This window comes from Ursus maritimus, unplaced genomic scaffold (assembly GCF_017311325.1).
Source record: "Ursus maritimus isolate PB19 unplaced genomic scaffold, ASM1731132v1 scaffold_2, whole genome shotgun sequence".
In the NCBI taxonomy this organism is placed as follows: Eukaryota; Metazoa; Chordata; class Mammalia; order Carnivora; family Ursidae; genus Ursus; species Ursus maritimus.
Genome location: NW_024424452.1, coordinates 81,553,915 through 81,571,815, shown reverse-complemented (window position 1 = coordinate 81,571,815; position 17,901 = coordinate 81,553,915). Strand labels below are relative to the sequence as shown.

Below are 17,901 nucleotides of genomic sequence, written 5' to 3'. Positions count from 1 at the left end.
TGGCTCTGGAGGGCTTTCCCTTAAACACCATCGTACACTAAACTAAACTACTGCTCCAAATTAATCTCAAGTGGTATTTTTGGGTTTTTACTTTTCCTCTTCACAGCCTTCTGTATTTTTCCAAATTTTCTATAATATTATTAATCTTATTAAAGAGCTTATATATTGCTCTAGATTTGGTTTATCACTGTGGCTCTTTTCTTCATTGTGTATGAATCCAGATATCATGAAACATACGTCTATTAGAACAATATACTGAATTTCATTCCACTTCTGTTTCATTTCAGCAATTGGACACAGCTCTCTTCCCCGCAATCTGAGAAGAGCTCCTGAATTGAGAATAATTTCGAGTGATAACGTGTGCATGTTTTCCGAACATCGGATCCTAGGTTACAGGGGATAGAAGAGAACAGAAGCCAGAAGAGAACACTGAGGAAAGGGGAAGGGAGACACCTGGCCCCAGACACTGTATTCTCAGGAAAAATCCAATCAATCTTGAAATCCAATTCAAGAGAATAAGGGGTCCCTTTTCTCAGTTCTATGGCTATTTTACCCTTATACAAAAAAAAAAGTTCTATACTGTAAAAAATGAATTAGATGTTCTCCCAGAAAAGGCATAATCAAATAGTATAAATGGTGCCAGAATTATAGCACGAGGCATGTAATCAATTCACGATCAATTCCAAAACAGTGATTCTACAAAAATCCACAATGCAGTTCAGCAACACAAATACTGCATGTAAGGATTTACCATTTGCTTTGAAACAAGCCAAATTTTTCTGTCTATCACAAGGACTAACATATTTTCTCTTGGCAATAAAATATGATATCTAAATTTATTACTGTTGAAGCTAAAGACAAAAAATTTCACTACCAATGAAAAACTTGAAAATCCTCTGAGAGTTTTGTTTCAGTGACATAGCAATGAATTCCAATAAAAACAAAGAACTTAGTCTTCAGCATTCAAGAATTAGGAGTATATGGCCGTACCACTCTTTAACCTACTTTCAATAGTGGTTACTATTAACAGATAAATCTGCCCCAGGACATAGTAAATATAGAGAGCAAACGGCTTTGGTTTTTGAACTAATTTAAAATGAAATAATGTATTTAACCTGCTGGTCTTAAAATGTCATATTGACAGGCTATAATAATAAGTGAAAAATAGCTATATTTTAGGGAAGCCTAATATTTGAGGGATATTTTATGGGTGACAAAAATTGACAGATTAAAAAAGAGATTAATGAATTTGCTAAGGAAACGGTCACTGGTGACTAAGGGCAGACCCACACTCTCACTATTACATCTCTCAGGAGGCCATCCAGCGAAATAAGAACAGGGATATCTACGCACGGGAATTGGACACATCCCTTTACCCCTAAGGTCAGGAAATAAATAAAATGGTTTCCATGTCATTGGCAAGAGAAACTGGGCTATGATATTGATTTTAAAAATATGGTACTATCCTTACAGAAGTTCTAGGGCTTGAATTTATAAAATCTGATTATTATAGACCACCCTTTATCCTGTAACATCAGCTGTTACATAATTAAAATTATCCCCTACAAACCTTCAAAATTTCTTACAACTTTTATGATGCACATTTTAAAATCTACATCATACCCATACACGTAAACATGAAATTCAAGAGAATATGATGAACAGGAGAATGCTGAAAATATACTGTGATTTCTTGTTCAATGTTTAACTGTACTTGATATTTATTGAGTACCGTTAGTGCCAAACATGCTTGTTTGTTTGGTTTTTGTAAAGAAGTTCTCTAAATGATGCATGAAGTTTAATAGAATTCATTCATCACTGGCTGCTCCCCCAGCTAGCACGTGACTGCTACCCTGAGACATCCCTTCACCAATAGTCTGGGGATTCTCTTTGTCTTCTCATCCTTCTCGATTTACCCCTTCTATTACTTGGCAGATACTCAGGCCTGGAATACAATTTCAGGTTGGAAATCATGTGCACTTGGAACTTTGTGGGATTCATACCCTTTTAAGAGAGACCCCAGAGAGCACCTGTGCTATCTTCCTGCCGTGTGAGGATACAAGAAGTCAGCGGTCTGCAACCCACAAGAGGGCCCTCAGCAGACACCAGGCCTTGGACCTGCCAGCCTCGAGGCCTGTGAGGAGTAAATGCTTGCTGTTTAAGCCAGCCAGTCTATGGCACTCTGCTACACAGCCTGAACTAAGACCAGTCCTATACCGGAATGTATTATGTAGGCATAAATACAACAGAGCAGTGAAATTTATTGCTAAGCCTTGGAAAAGCTTATGAAAATAAAAGTGTAATTCTAATGTTTAACCAAAGTAACACATTTAGTTGTAAAAGCTCATCTTTCACCTATAACCCTATGCTATCACTGATGTCAAACCTTATTAGAGGAGGCCAAATTTTCTCCTCATTCTCATTGTGCCTGCAGTTGCTTTTTTGGGAGGCTTATCTAGAACTTTCTAGCTTGTGGTGGCTACTCCAAGGCTATTTTTATCTAATTGTTATGTGCACTGCCAATGATATTCTGATATTTTAAATGTATTTTTCTGTCTCCATTTGCTTTCAGTCACCGTCAATGAATTACTTCACTGGCTCTCTCCCCAGTTCATCTGGCTCCTAATACACACATCTGAATACTTCTCTACAATTCCTACTTTTGAAAATTAATTAAAAAGATTCATATGTTTTTGACTCTTTGATGGCATTACTCTGATTAAAGTGAGAGGGAAAAAATCAAAAGGCCTTTAAGTGAAAAAACGAACTGAGATAAAATAATAATCTTTCTTTATTACCAGCTCTCATTCTCTCTTTCTAATTTAGTCTTTTACTTCCTTCCTGTCTTATGAATTCATGTTCTTTTTACTCTTTTCTACCTTGAATTTCTCCTGTTATTCTCTACTCTGTAGAGTTAGAAAGAACATGCCGAACACAGACAAAACACAAATTATTTTATAAGCAGATAGAATAAACGAAATGGATGGAAATTTCCTGTTGTGCTACGTTAAATATCAATTAAAATGGGGGAAAAGTTAGCGTTTAAATTTCTGAAGAGGAAAGAAAATGGGCTGTAGATTTCAGAGAAAAGTAAGTAATCAAAACAATTCAGTAAACACAACACCTTAATGAGAAACCTGGGAGCTTCTCTTGTTAAGTATTGTTACTATAGAAATCAGATGACAGGTGGGTGTCAAGAAGATCTTAACAAAACATTCTTCATCCCTGGAGGCAGCTCCAGTCTGTTTTGGACACAAACCCAACGAGATTTTCCAACAATCTGATTCATAAATCCTTCTGTTTGAAACATAAACTAAAACGGCTATGGTAAACAGCTTAGTCAATCCTGGACTACCAAAAATGGGGTGGGGGGGGGAGGGAACAGTGAGGAGAGAGCACGAGTGAGAGACCAACTGAAGCAAGCAAAGTTTAGTTAATTTTGCGCAAAGCATCTGAATCATATATTTTCCTTTTGGAAAAGGTTCCATGGCAGCCAAGAGCCTAGATTAAATCTCAAAAATAAATCTCAAATGCGTTATAAACAACTCCATCCCCATCTTTCTAACTCTATTATGTAACAGAATGGTGAATTATGATTATACTTTAGAAGAAAGGAATTTGCCCAATTGTGCAAGGAAAGTAGAAAAAAATAAACAAGGAAAGTAATGAGGGACAGAGGCAGGATGTTTCCTGACATGTCACACCTCAAATTTCTTTATTGGGTTGACTTAAGCCCATTCAACCAAACTGAGAAACATACCACCTACTCTATGATCTCACTGATCCCATGACTTTATAAGAATCAGAGAGAATCTGAAGTTTGTTTGCTTTCAAATCATAATAAGAATCTCATCTGATAAGGAAGCTGAGGCTCCGAGTTCCTGATGAGAAGAGATGGAATCTGAATCCAGGTTAGGGCAACTTCAAAACTTGTGCCATGTCCACTGCCCCACAAGTGCCTCTGATAAAGGCAGTCCTTCCAGAAAGAACAGTCGTACTCACAAACGTGAATTTTCTTTCTTAAAGCAATAAACCCTCTGTGAATTAGCTGCTAAATCTGCTCGTGTGATTTTGATATGCTAATTAATCGCGTAATAACCAAACTCCAACAATAGCATGCATCTTTATGCATGCTATCAAGCTTAAATGCAGCAAAAGAATAATAAGGTCATTTTCTTTCATTAAAGGAATTTATTTTCTATTACCGTTCTGTATAGAAACAAGAAAATATCAAATACAAGCTATTTACTACTAGTAAAACCTTAAAAATAAGCACAGGTACCTTGCTCACTACTACAACCACGATGTCGACAAGCAGCGCAGTGTAAGAGTTCACATCTGACGTTGGCAAACAGGCACACCCGACACCGTGACCTGCTAGCTTGGACCACGGCGGTTACCAGCTTCGCGCTTATCAGAACCAAGTTGTGGCTGTAACTGTTTAGAGTTCCTGTGTCTGCACAATGATATTTAGTTTAAGTCTCTAATTGCATTTGTAAAATATTTCTTTGCAGTGGATGTGGTTTTCCCTACAGAAAAAAACCAAAAAACAAAACTTCCCACATTTAAGATGATTTTTCACTTTGAAGTGCTTCACCTGAAAAAGTCAAGCCAGGGTTTCACTAATGTGTTTCACTGGGTCACTCACACCACACACACCCACTAAGCCCACAACAAAGCACAAAACAACCTGCTGGGGGCTGTGGCCATACCCACGTGAAGCAGCCGCAGTCCTGTCAGCTAAGAGGTTATAACCTAGTAAAGAAGATACCTACTAACAACTTGTTGCAAACATTAAGGACACACATTCAGTATCAGAGGGACAAAAAGAGCGGTTTCTCAGAGTAAATAAATGCAGAAATGCTGGTGAATTCTGATTAGTGGAATGAAGAAAAAGACTGCCAAACCCCAGGAAACATGGGATTATCATACATAATACCCCCAATACTGAGGAAATATTAAAAAGTAACTTTCCCAATATTTAGGGAGAAAAAAAAGAAATAAAATCTTAACATGAGGCTAACAACAGAACATTAGAAAGTGGTCCAGATTCATAAAATGGTGGTTTGAAATACAATAGCTGTCAAATAACCCTAAGTCATATTTTATTTAGTTTTTGTATAGGTAACTGGCAAATCTGTGATCTGAAGTGGGGAAGCTGGGACCATGTTAAGAACTGGATTATTTTGTTAGCCTAATATCATTTTTTTATGCTCACCACTAATACTACTTGGAAAACTGTGAAATGAAACAAAATAAAATTACTTATAAGCAATTTTTCTTACAAACAGTCTCTGAATTTTCATTACCCAATGTTACAAGAAACTTAAGAAAAAATAATCCTAACTAAGGTAAAAAATTACATTCTCAAACCTTCTCATATGAGGAAAGGGTCTCTACAGGAGATCTATATGGAACAAATTCTTCTGTATTTTACTATTGTGGTCTTTGGGTTTTGAATTTGTCCGAAGAAATATAAACAAAAATGATACATTAAATCACAGTCACAGTATTTATGATCCACAGAAAACTTATTCCCCAGCAGTATTTCAGTTAGGTCTTATTTAACAAAGAGGTAAAGAGAAGAAAATATCCTTTTTAATATTCCTGAAAAATCCAGTAGAGTTACTTTTATAGTCTATTACATTATAATCATCTAACATAAAAATGTCAAAGAGTTTCTAGTCTTCTTTAGTCAAAGTCAATTTCTCTTCTTTACTGCAGCTAAATAAAAACTAGCTGTCTTAATGGTCAACTTAACATCCTGCTACAAATTCATGATTGGAGAGTGAGATGAAACCCAGCTAATTTTAAAGCAGGATATTTTAGTAATGTGAAACTCACTGGTTGGCATCAATATAACGTACCTTTCCAGTTAGTTGTCTAAGATTTGAGTTCATTGTTTTCCCTGTGTTTGAAATTCAACATAAAGAACTGAAATGTCCCTTCAGGACAGGTAGGTTTCTTCTTTCCCTTTCTCTCTCTCTCTTCATCTTCATTCAAGTTACGAGTATTTCTGTCATTATTACTACTTAAGAATACTAACCCATTCCTTGGATTAAAAGTTAAAAGGTTAAAAAGGGTCAGATAATGACGAGTTTGTCTCCCTCCCATTCTAACCCACCAGGTCCCCAGCTTTCTCCTCAGAAGCAACCACTGCTAAAGGCTTCTTCTATATAGTTCTAGAGTTAACACACACACACACACACACACACACACACTCACATGGTTATATGCATCTGGCATTTTTTTACCAAAATCATCGTGTAATATATACACGTATTTCCGCACTTGCTCCCTGCCCCCAACTCCTTAACAATGTATCTACTATGGATCACTACACATGGAGCTACTTTCTTCTTGATCGGTGCGTGCATACTAGTCCATTCTGCAGAGTTAACATGATTCATTTAAATAAGCTACGGATGGATATTTTGGCTGGGTCTGCTCTTGTGTTACCATAAACAATGGTACAAATGGCCATGTGAGTAGATGTGCAGGACAAATTCTTGGAGGTCAGAATGCTTCTGGAGCAAAAAGGATGGTTATTCTTGCCAAAACGCATCCTGCAGAGGCCGCCCTCTACAGAAACAATTTGGCATTAGTGGACTACAATGCTTGTTTCCTCCTATCCTTCCAAAACAAACATTTTTGTATTTACTAATCTCATAGGAAGAAACCGGCAGCTCACTATAGTTCTAATTTGCTTTTGTTGACTATAAATGAGGTATAGCATCTTTTTCTTGTGTGTAAATGACATATTAATTTTCTTTCATAGAACTGTATGCCTTTCCCTGTTTTTTAAGTTTTTATGTTGATAAAACAACATATGCACATAATTTAGAGTTTATTAGTTTCACAAGACTTTTTGATATAAACGGCAATCCCCAGCCCTCCTCTTCTAAGAATACTGTTCTTTCCCCAGGAACAGCTACTTTTATCTCTCTTAGCCAATTCTTTTGGTAGTTACCATCAAATCTTAAATAATATGGTTGTACTGATATTTATAATTTTTCCCATTTTAGACATTATCTTTTGACTTTCCACTATGGAAGATGAGAATTTGATTCTTTCCTCCTGCATCACAATTCTAGAAGATGCACAGACACTTCCTCGTCTCTCATAGCCCCTATGTAGCGCCATAGTAACTTTGGTAAGGATAAGCAATACCGTGACCGCGTGTGCTATGTAGAGGGCAGCCACACAGTGAATCCTGTGTAGAATACAGCACCATGGTCAAGAGGAGAGATCCTGAAGGCAGACCGCCTGGGTTCAAATCCTATCTTTGCCATTTACTAGCTGCCTAGGTATTTAGACAAGTTACTTAACCTCGCTATGCCTCAGCTTCCTTACCTGTAAATCAGTACCTTGTGGATTTACAAGATTAAAAAATTAATATATACAAAGTGCCCAATATACAGAAGGTGCTATACAACCATTCTCTATGTCCGGAACTACATTTTTTTTCCCGTAGTTGTTGCCTAATTATTCATGTTTAAATTTCTGTGTGCTTGTTATCTGCTTCAATCCTAAATTCATTGTTTAAATTCGTTCCATTATATCAATTTTGTCTTCTTGGAAAAGTCTTCACTATAACCTTCTGACTGCTGTAATCTGAACTGATTGTCCTCATTTTACAGCTGGTACAGAGTTGTTTAACTCAGCTCTTCCTACAGTGTTTTCCTAAGGGGTCCCTTTGTCTTCTCCCCTGTGTTGGATCTCTTATCCTATATTCCACATCCTACTCACTCTCGGTGAAGAATATATTCCATTAGCTTTAGGAGAAATGATGTGTAGGAGGTAATTTTTTGTTTAAATCTTGCATGTCCGAAAATGTCTATTTTATTCTCATGTGTGAATAATGGCTTATAGTTAAACATAGAATTCTAAGTTGGAAGTTATTTTCCTTCAGAAGTTGGAGGACACTCCTCACTGTTTTCTAGCTTCTGATGTTGCTGATAGGAAGTCTCATGCTATTCTGATTTCTGTTCCTTAGAATATAATCTGTTTGTTCTTTCTTTGGAATTTTGTAAGACTGTCTCTATGTCAGGATGCCTGGGTCGCTCAGTTGGTTAAGCATCTGCCTTTGGCTCAGGTCATGATCCCAGGGTCCTGGGATCGAGTCCCATATTGGGCTCCCTGCTTAGGGGGAAGCCTGCTTCTCCCTCCGCCTGCCACTCCCCCTGCTTGTGCTCTATCTCTCTCTGACAAATAAATAAATTAAAATCTTTAATTAAAAAAAAAGAAAAGACTGTCTCTATGTCACCAAAGACAAATTAAGATTGAAATTTCCCAAAAATGTGTCTTGCCATAGGAAGCTCTTTCAATCTGGAAATGCCCATCTTTACTTACGGGAAATTTTCTTGAATTATTTTGCTAATGATTTCCTTTCCTTGTTTTTCTTTTTCTGGAACTCATTGTTTTGATGTTGGACTTCCTAGACTGGCAGTCTAATTATTTTATCTTTTTTTCCCTCTACTTTCTGGGATATTTCCTCATTTTCATCTTCCAATCCTTCTATTAAGTTTTATTTCTGTTACAATTTTTTTCAATACATGGCAGCTCTTTGGCTTTGTATCACATTCAGTTCTGGTCTCCTGTATGTAGTAGTTCATCTGTCTGATAGCGATGCTTTTTAAGTTTTCTATTCTCTGCCTGTCTCTTTTTCCTTTTGTTTGTTTTAGTTTTTCTCTGTCATGCTGGAGGCTTTTCTTCAGACGTCTACTAGCTTTGGGAATGTCCGTATCTCGAGATCTTTCCTCTTGGGCTGGTTAAATACCCCAAACAGTACTCTTCCAATCTCCTGCTTGAAGGGTAAAGACAAGTGAGGAAAGACAGGTGGAGGGGTCTCATCATTCTGTCTGCAGATGTTCACTTAATTTCCCTATATTTGACCGTGTTCCATGTTCTCAATTTTGCCTGGTATGCCCCAATCCAGACTCTTGGATTCCCGCCCCCTCCCCCGGGAATTAACCTGCAGTCTTATATGAGAATAGAGGCAGGGGTGGGAAGAGCCATGGTTCAGGGGAATGGGGAAGAGGAGACCTAGGCTTCTACTACCATTGTTCCTGATAACAGGAATTCCTGAGCTATTTAAAGATTCTATTGTAAAAATCAGGTTCGTTCTTAGCTTTCTTCATTGCCAGACTAAGATGTGGCTTTCTCAAGTCAGCTAGGTTATTTACCACATTCCATTTGCTCTTTAGCTCTCAATTTATTTTTGTTATTATTGTTGTTGTTATTATTTTGTCTGGTTGCTTACTTCCCTCTCATTCTCCTTATCCTTCAAGGACCATGTCTTTAAAAGAAAATCCCTTTACTAAATAGTTATAGTGGGGTTTCTGGAAGGAATACAATTAGATGCTTATGTTAAAACCACCTTTTTCTCCCTAGAAGTCCAAGAATCTAAAAACCATTCCTGAGTGCTTTATGCCACTCAGTCCTCTTTCCCACTCAATTCTCCAAACACCACTGTGGTGTGCTATGATTAATATTGCATTAGGACTAGTCTGAAGAGGCCCCTCAGCTGGGCATCACATGTTAGAGGACTGTACCCTAGTGCTCTTGGGCACAGATCCCCATAGAGCTTGAGGCTACAGGCTGGGCTGTACTGAGTTGCAAGTTTGTGGGGCTCCTCGTGATGTGGGACCAAATTTGAAAATTCTAGCCTGGAATTCCAGTTGTTACAAAATATATAGTCAAGTTTGAGGCACAGAACATATTTTATTTAAGTGCGTTTAAAAAAAAAGTTTGTTAGAGACTAACTTAAATATTAAGACACAGGATGCAGCTTTGTAATAAACCTCGCAAGCAGCTGGTCCACAGCGCAATGTTGACTTCCTGGCCTCCATGGTCTCTCCTTTCCCGGGTCTGGCTTTACAACAACCCTGACAACAGCCTATGCAAATGACCTACACAAATCATGAAAGGAATCCCTCCTTTAGCAACTTGACTGCCATCTGCTGGAAATTTTACGAAATAACTACAAAGCAATGACCGGCGCTCAGCCCTAGCCGTCAGGCAACTGCGGCCAGCGCTGCATTGGAACCACGTTCAGAAGAGAAACGAACGAAATCTGTGCTGCGCCGGGACCAGGATGGGGAGGAAGATAAAAGAACAAATCGGGAACCCAAACTTGCATTTCCAAGTTGGAAGGAACTGTGATCTGGCACCCTGACTTAAAACTGGGAACTGATTTCCTCAGAGAAAAAACTGTTCTGCTCATCGAAATCCAGCTCCTAAGAGTAAAACAAAAACTGGCTTTAGGAGGTTAGCTGGAGAACTTAAGAGCTCGTTTTTATTTTATTCGTACTAGTTTTGAGTTCTAAATAACTTCCAAAAGAAATTTAGGAATGTGTTCAAAAGTAACCGACATTTTGGAATTCAGTTGGCTAACGAACGCAAGCCGCTTCTTTCCAGGGGACAAACCTCATTAAACCAGGTTGGCAGGCAAGTGGGTTCTGTTCTAATGCTTGCTTTGAAAATGTTACACCTGGCGTGACAGGGCACAACCTGCGATGAGGTGAATTTGTCTGTTTGTTTACGCATGATTCCATCTGTGAGAAGCACCAGGTGGACGAAGACAACTGCAGCCGGCGGAAGCAAGCCACGTAGGGATACGCAAAACTGCTCGGACACACGTCCATACCTCAAACACCCACCAGCTACCTCACTTCACCGCACGTGCCGTAAGCCGCGCTCACCCACATATTGTGTCACAACGACGTTCTATTCAGTTTCCAAAAAATCCCTCTTTCCATCAGTTCACAGTCCACTTAGAAACTACTCTGACGCCTACGACCACAAGTAAATTTCCCAGATTTCTCTCAAGGTAAATTACTATATTTATGTAGTATTTGTGTATTTTCAACCATTTAACACGTGTTAAAATGTGCTACCACTTTTACTTAGTTCCTATCCTTTCTAATGTGTCCACTGACCAAGTTTTTTAGTATAGTACCTCTGATCCCTCTCTCCCCTAGGCCCTGTGCAATTCTGCATGTGTCGTGATTTTTAGAAATACATAGGTCACAATATAGAACTGACTGTACGTGGCTATTTTAATCTAGAGTCAAGCTCATTCTTCTAGAATATTATCATCAGTATTACCTGTGTATCTTACAGAATCTTACAGACTTCTAAGAATTAATATATACTGGTTCACGGTTTTTAAGAAAACTCAAAACCATGCAAACAAAAGCTTCCAGGGACATTATTCCAGGGTCTTCCATCTTAATTATCTATAATATTTTTGATAATTCTTGAGCTCACTTGACCTTTCCTCAAATAACATATGTATCAGTAAAATCTAGAAATTACAGAATACAAATAAAAAGGCTAGATATTATGTACCTATCTTAGCGTGAGCTTACTTACTAGATGTTGGTGATATAGTCTTAGTTTATTTATTAAGACATTTCAAAAAAAACCACCAAGGGCTGCCATTATCCACTGAGCTCTAACATTCCGAGCTAAAAATATCAGGCTACTGATTCTTTTTCTTAACTGTTTTGGTCATTTGAATATATATTACTCTAAAGTGTAAACTCTGCCTCTATTGGTTTTATATACATATATATAAATATGTATTATAAATTCACTATATGTCATAATATTATATATTATATACATATAATATATATGAAAGTTAAGTATTAGCCAATTTTTATTTGTATTAGCCAATTTATATTACCCTAAAGCACAAGATCTGTTGTATTGGTTTTATATAGAGAGATATTATATATTATACAATATTATATTATGTACATTTTATATATATGTTTAATATTAGCCAATCTAAATATTGAATACTATGCCATACACAGGAATTATTTATTGGCAATTTAATTCTATTACTGGAATAGTAGAAGGATATGTTTTTTATAATATTAAATCTTCATTATTTACATGCCCCCTTCTTTCAATATTATTATAACCACCGTATATATTTATAGAAGATTCTAGCACCTTGAAAATATCTCATAAATTATCTAGATACTCCTAATAATGTTTTGGGAATAAAAAGAGACTCATCATTGGTTTATACATAAAGGTAGAACTCAGGCTACTTTAATAGAGAAAGAAGGTCAGAGTTAAAGCTAAGTATCCTCTAATAATTTTGATTAAAAGAGTTAACTTCTATAATAATTTTATAAATGCCTTAGAGAGGATATTCTGCTTTAATATTAATTTTCTTCAAAGTTTCCTCAAAGTTTTTATCACTTAGGTTAATATACTTAGCAATTTGGTTCCTTTTTTGGTGATGGTATTTTAAAATTTTTGGCTTCTTTTACATAAACATAAAAATTGTGGACAGCTAACCTTGCCTCTGAAAGACTTGATATATTCTCCCCTAATGCTTGCTACTGTATTAAATTATAACTTTATGTATCTTTATCAAATGCTTCTCAGTTTTGAGGACTCCATGATAAGGAAGCATATTTACTTGTCACAGTAAAAATCCTGAGATTTTGTAGGTAAGACCATTGGGGAAACTTCAAGATTTTATCATAATATCCAGATGTCCGGCTTTAAATTTGCCAGTTCAATTCGAGCCTTCTGTCTGAGAACTAAGAAAGCATGGAGTCTTGGATATTTGGCATTTTCTAATTAAGCCAGCTTTTTCGTTATGTTTATGTTTACATTATGGTTATCATGTTTATGCCATTATCTGAAAACAAGTATTCTTGCTCATTTCAGGCTCTAACTTTGCTTTGTCCATCTGAGCATGAGAGCAGGTCAGAGAAAAGCTGTCAACAGAATGGACAGTTCCCAGCTCACCTGTGTGCTATCTAGCAGGCCGGCAGAGACAATGTGCGATAGTATATACAGTTTCTGCCATCAGTGTACACTTCACAAAAATGCTGCCCACTGCTCAGCTTTCTCTTTTCCCCTATTTCACAGTGTTCTTGGAAGGTATTTGATGGCTTTTCTTTTTTTATGATTTTACTTATTTATTTATTTATTCATTCATTCATTCATTGTAGGAAGAGAGAGCAAGAGTGTAAGCAGGGGGAGGGCCAGAGAGAGAGAGAGAATCTCAAGTAGATTCCCTGCTGGGTGTGGAGCCCAATGTGGGGATTGATCCCACAACCCTGAGATCATAACCTGAGCTGAAGGCAGATGCTTCACCAGCTAAGCCACCCAGGCCTTCTTTTTTTTTCCTTAAGCTGAATTCATTCAGGTTATACTTACATTGAAAATTAACCTTTACTAGTTCTAGTTCATGCGGTCAATTTATATACGTCCCAATATTGTTAGTATGCAAAGACCCTGATATCTGAAGAAGTAATTTCCTTTTGAAAATTCGGCAAATCATGCTTTGATGAATAAATCAAAATCTGGATATTGTCACCAGGGGTAACTAGTTTTTTTCTAGGTTTTCTAAATCTGGAGATGGGTGCTCTAGAGATGATGTTCATATGCCTTAAGAAAACATCTCATTTTCAGCTGAGAAGAATTTGGTGTATCAAAATCTGTGTCAAATGCCAGTGTATCTGTAACTTTCAGTATCTTGGGTAATATGTAAACTGCTGAATGCAAGAGTGTGAGAAGTACTGAGTGAGAAGTACATTGTGTGCTTAACCACTCCCCACTCTGCTGCCTCCTACCACATACACACTTCTTTTCCCTAAGTTTTTGACATTTATTAGGTTCTCATCAGTGTAAATTTGCTCATACTGAACAACGTGTGAGGCATGAATAGACGCCCTCCCATCTTTTTACATTTCAGTTTTTTAACCAGTTTGAAATCTCTGATGTACAGTTACACTGGCAGGCACTATAAAAGTTCTTCCCAGATCCTCTACAGTCACAGAACTCCTTTCTGTTATCAATTCTCTGAAGTAGAGTAAAAGGGGCATGTTTTTCATGAGCGGACATTTCTCCATAGATGACTGCCTCATACCTGAAATCCAAGTGTGTACTATGATTTTACATCTGCAAAAACGGATCAGTGTCTGGGGTTCCTCTACTGGATAAGAGCAAAGAGAATCCAGAGCTTGCAAAGTGTAAGAACCATGCAGGACGAGAAGGGCTGCTCCATACACGCTTGACCCAACTGTCTTATTTGGAAACAAGATTCTGGATTTTTGTTCTCTTGTCTTTGCCAGTGCTTCTTCGTCTTCCTGACCTCTACATGTCGTTCCAGGCCTTCGTCTTCTACCTATACGTGTTTCCCTGGTGATTTCATTTAACCTCATGGATTTGAATACCATCTATTTGCTAAAGGCCTACAACTGCTATCTCCAGTCTGTACCTCTCTCTTGATTTGCCACTTGAGTATCTAATAAGACCGTCAAACTCAGTATGTCCAAAATCGAGCTCCTGGTCAATCCCACTTTCAAATGTGCTTCTCCCAGTCTTTCCCACTTTAAAAAATCACAACCTCATTCCCCTAGCTGCTCTAACCAAAACTCTATACTCTTCTGTTTCTTACATCCCACATCCAATCCAACAAGCACATTCTGTTCGCTCTATCTTCAAGTCCAGAATCTGGCCACTTCTCAGGCCTTCCATTACTACCACTGTGGCCCAAGTTTAGCATCTCTTGTGTAGATTATTGCGGTAGCATCAGAACTGGTCTCTGAACTCTCATTCTTGCATCCCTACTCTTACTAGAGAGGCCAGTGGCTCCCCATCTCACACTCTAGAAGCCAAAGCCCTTATGATGACCTACGACACCATCATCCTTGTTCATTCCATGCCAGCCTCACTGGCACGTATGCTGTTCCTGTAATATCCCAAGCATATTCCTACATTATACTAGCTGTTCCTCGGGGGGAACACCTCACCCTCAAGTATCCACATGCTTCATAGTCATTATTTTATCAGATCTTTACTCAAATGCTACTTCACAACAGGCATTCCTTGGTCACCTTGGCTAAAATTTTACTTCTTTGACACTTCCTAACCCCATTCCCTACTTTATTTTTTTCTTTGTACTTATCACCATCCAGGGCAGCATATATTCCATTTAATTAATCTTGCTTATTGTCTGTCACTCCTCAATAGAATGTAAGCTCCACAAAGGGACAGATTTGTGTTTATTTTTTTCACTGTTATATCTTGAGTGCCCAGAATAGCATCTGGCACATAGCTGTCACTCAATAACTATTTGCTGCATAAATGAAAGGGTTTTTAAAAAACAAAAAATAAAAGCCACACAATGTAATATACCACAATAACAACACAAACTGTAATTAGTCATCAATAGTCTACCTTCCTAACTACATAAGAATCTTCCAAAGGCAGAAATCTTATCTTACATCCCTTTTCATTCTTAGGGATTGGGATAGATTCATATACAGCAACTACTCAATTAAATACTTGACAGAAAATTTTGCCTAAAGACAGATCCCTAGGAGACAAAAATAGAACAGAATAATTATCTAATTCACCATCGGACTGGCATGTAAGGAAGGATGGCTCTAGCCTTCTCCCCTCTGGTACTTATGAGCCATAGCTCCCAGTGCTAATTCAGGACATCCACTCCAAAAATGATCATGGACACCATGAGTCTGATGGCTACCACACTTGCAGTCAAGGACAGAGGTAGAAGGTTGGCTCTGGACTAGACAACTTGGCCGCTCATCTTAGTTCATCTTTGGGACCAGTACCTGGAATGGTGGAGATTTTTAAAGAATCACTACATAGTTCTCTCTTCTATAAAACTGTAATAATTCTTCAGACTGTGATTATACTTCCTCAAAAGTAAGGACTTTTGTGGGCTAAACCTCGAGCAGTCAAAGGTTCCTGGAGAAGTGGCAAAGAGAGTCATCAACATAACATTACAAATAATGACAGCAAAAGAGGTGAAAGAAGGTGACTGTGAGCCAGTCCAAGCCACATAGAACCTGTACGTGAAATATAAATAGGCTATAAAATGGTTACACCCAGACAGGTTTGCAATGTAATTTGGGCTCACACCTAAACTGGTTTGAACATATGCTAAAGAAGTACAGTGGAAATAAGATAGAGGAAATCTTGATTTCTCCAAGAATGACTCCTTGGAGAAAAGTGTTTGCTCACCTAATTTCTAGAAAAGCAACAATTGTTACAAAATAATAATAATAATAAATTATGGATTCAGATTCTCAAAGAATTCTGAGTTCCATTTAGAAAATGAAAAGAAATGAAGAAAAAGGCAAAACAACAATAAAAACCCAACAAAAAAACAAAAGAAACCCAAAACAAAAAAAACCAAACCCCAAAAAACCAAACCCTGATTTTCAAAAATACAACCAAAATCACAGAATGATCTATATTAAACAACATAGAGACAAGATATGATTCCATATTATCTACCTATCAAATGTCCATGACCTAATGTCTAGGTTCACTAAACAAATAATAATAAAACAATGCAAAGCACCAAAGCACTCCCTACTTTTCAAATTATTTTATTTTATTTAATCTTAATTATGTTTCTTTAAAATTACCTGACCTATCTAATAATCTAAATATCCACTGGCAAGCACACAAATCATCAAACAGAACACGCTTGGTAGAAAACAGGGAAAAAGTGTTCTGATTGATGTTAATCCCTTTGGTGTATAACAACTGAAGGGGTTTCTTTTTTTTCCCATTTCTCTCTTCTGTCACCCACTCCAACCATGAATATAACTTACGTGGGACATATAAAATTAGCTCAGCTAAATTAGCCTGATCCGACATTACATAAGGCAGCGTTAGTAGCAGTGTGAACAGGACACAAACCACTCAATACCAAGTTTCTACACAATACTGGCTCCCCAACAAATCTCAGTGCTTCAACAATATCACTTAATGCTCTTTCAAAATTTAAAGCCAAGGAATAAACTCAGAAACAACGCTTGTCCCAGGACTGTATAGCAAAGGCACTAGCACTCAGATAAATTTTATCTCTGTGAAATAACTTTGTTGCCACTTGGCTGTAAATAACAGAACTTTCTAATGACTACAAACTGTACATTAACATACTATATTTCAACATCCTTACTTAACAGGAAAAGCAGGATGTTTTGTGTTATTCTAACACTCAATAATGAGCCCATAAATTAACAGATAAAAGCTAGGAATTTTTTCCTTTTATTAGCTTACCCAGTTTGGTGGCGCCCTCTGGTGGGTACTCAGGAAACTGGCCCTCGGAAGGGACACTGACCGTTCTCCTTAGGCATCGCCCTTTGGTGGAATCTGTCTGCTGTTCCTGTCCTCCCTCCACAGAAATCTAGTGGAACCAAAAGGAAAAAGGAGATGAAACTTAATAGTGAACTTGCCATAACTACCTTCTGATTGAATAATATTTTTAGTTTATAAAGACAGGAGTTTGTATTCATTAGAGAAAAGCAGACGAAACGTAGAAATCAAGTATTTACAATGGTAAGATATTACCAACCTCTTGTCAGGAAGTTTTTCTTTAAAAAGAAACCTGAAAGATCAGGAAAGGCGAGTATGTAAATAAGCTTACTGAAGTATGTACAAGTCATATCCAGGTGTGTACCTGCTTTGGGAGCTCTGAAAACAAAACAAAACACCCACACAAATAAAAGATCCCTTTACATCAGAAACTAGTTCACAAGCTCCAATTCTGGCCAATGCTCAAGAAGGTAAGCAGAAATCAAAGCCAACCAGAAAGACTTAGCTCCAAAACTCAATTTAAAGAAGGTTTTGTTAGATAAAAGGAGTAAAATCACCCAAATTTTCTTCAATTTTACAATTAAGCACTTGAAGATAGTGAATAACACATAGTTCAGTGGAAACCTGTACAGATACTTATATAAAACGACATATTTTCTTCTGAAAGTGAGATTCGTTTTTAAAATCCTAAGAATTTTTTTGCTGGCATAATTTCAGGGACTTATCAAGTGTTTGTATGTATGGAATAAGAACTATGAATGGTGTAAAAGATCTCTAATGCCAATA

The 17,901-nt window shown here is 37.3% G+C and overlaps 1 protein-coding gene across 5 annotated transcripts in view; it reads right to left on the bottom strand.

The window, feature by feature from the left end:
- The window catches only part of RASAL2 (RAS protein activator like 2), a 341,072-nt gene that overhangs the window by 143,685 nt on the left and 179,486 nt on the right, over positions 1-17,901 (bottom strand). For all 5 annotated transcript variants that reach the window (XM_008696769.2, XM_008696778.2, XM_040636247.1 and 2 more), the window contains exon 3: positions 17,080-17,206. In XM_008696769.2, the coding sequence (XP_008694991.1) occupies positions 17,080-17,206 (127 nt within the window). The remainder of the gene's footprint in view (positions 1-17,079; positions 17,207-17,901) is intronic.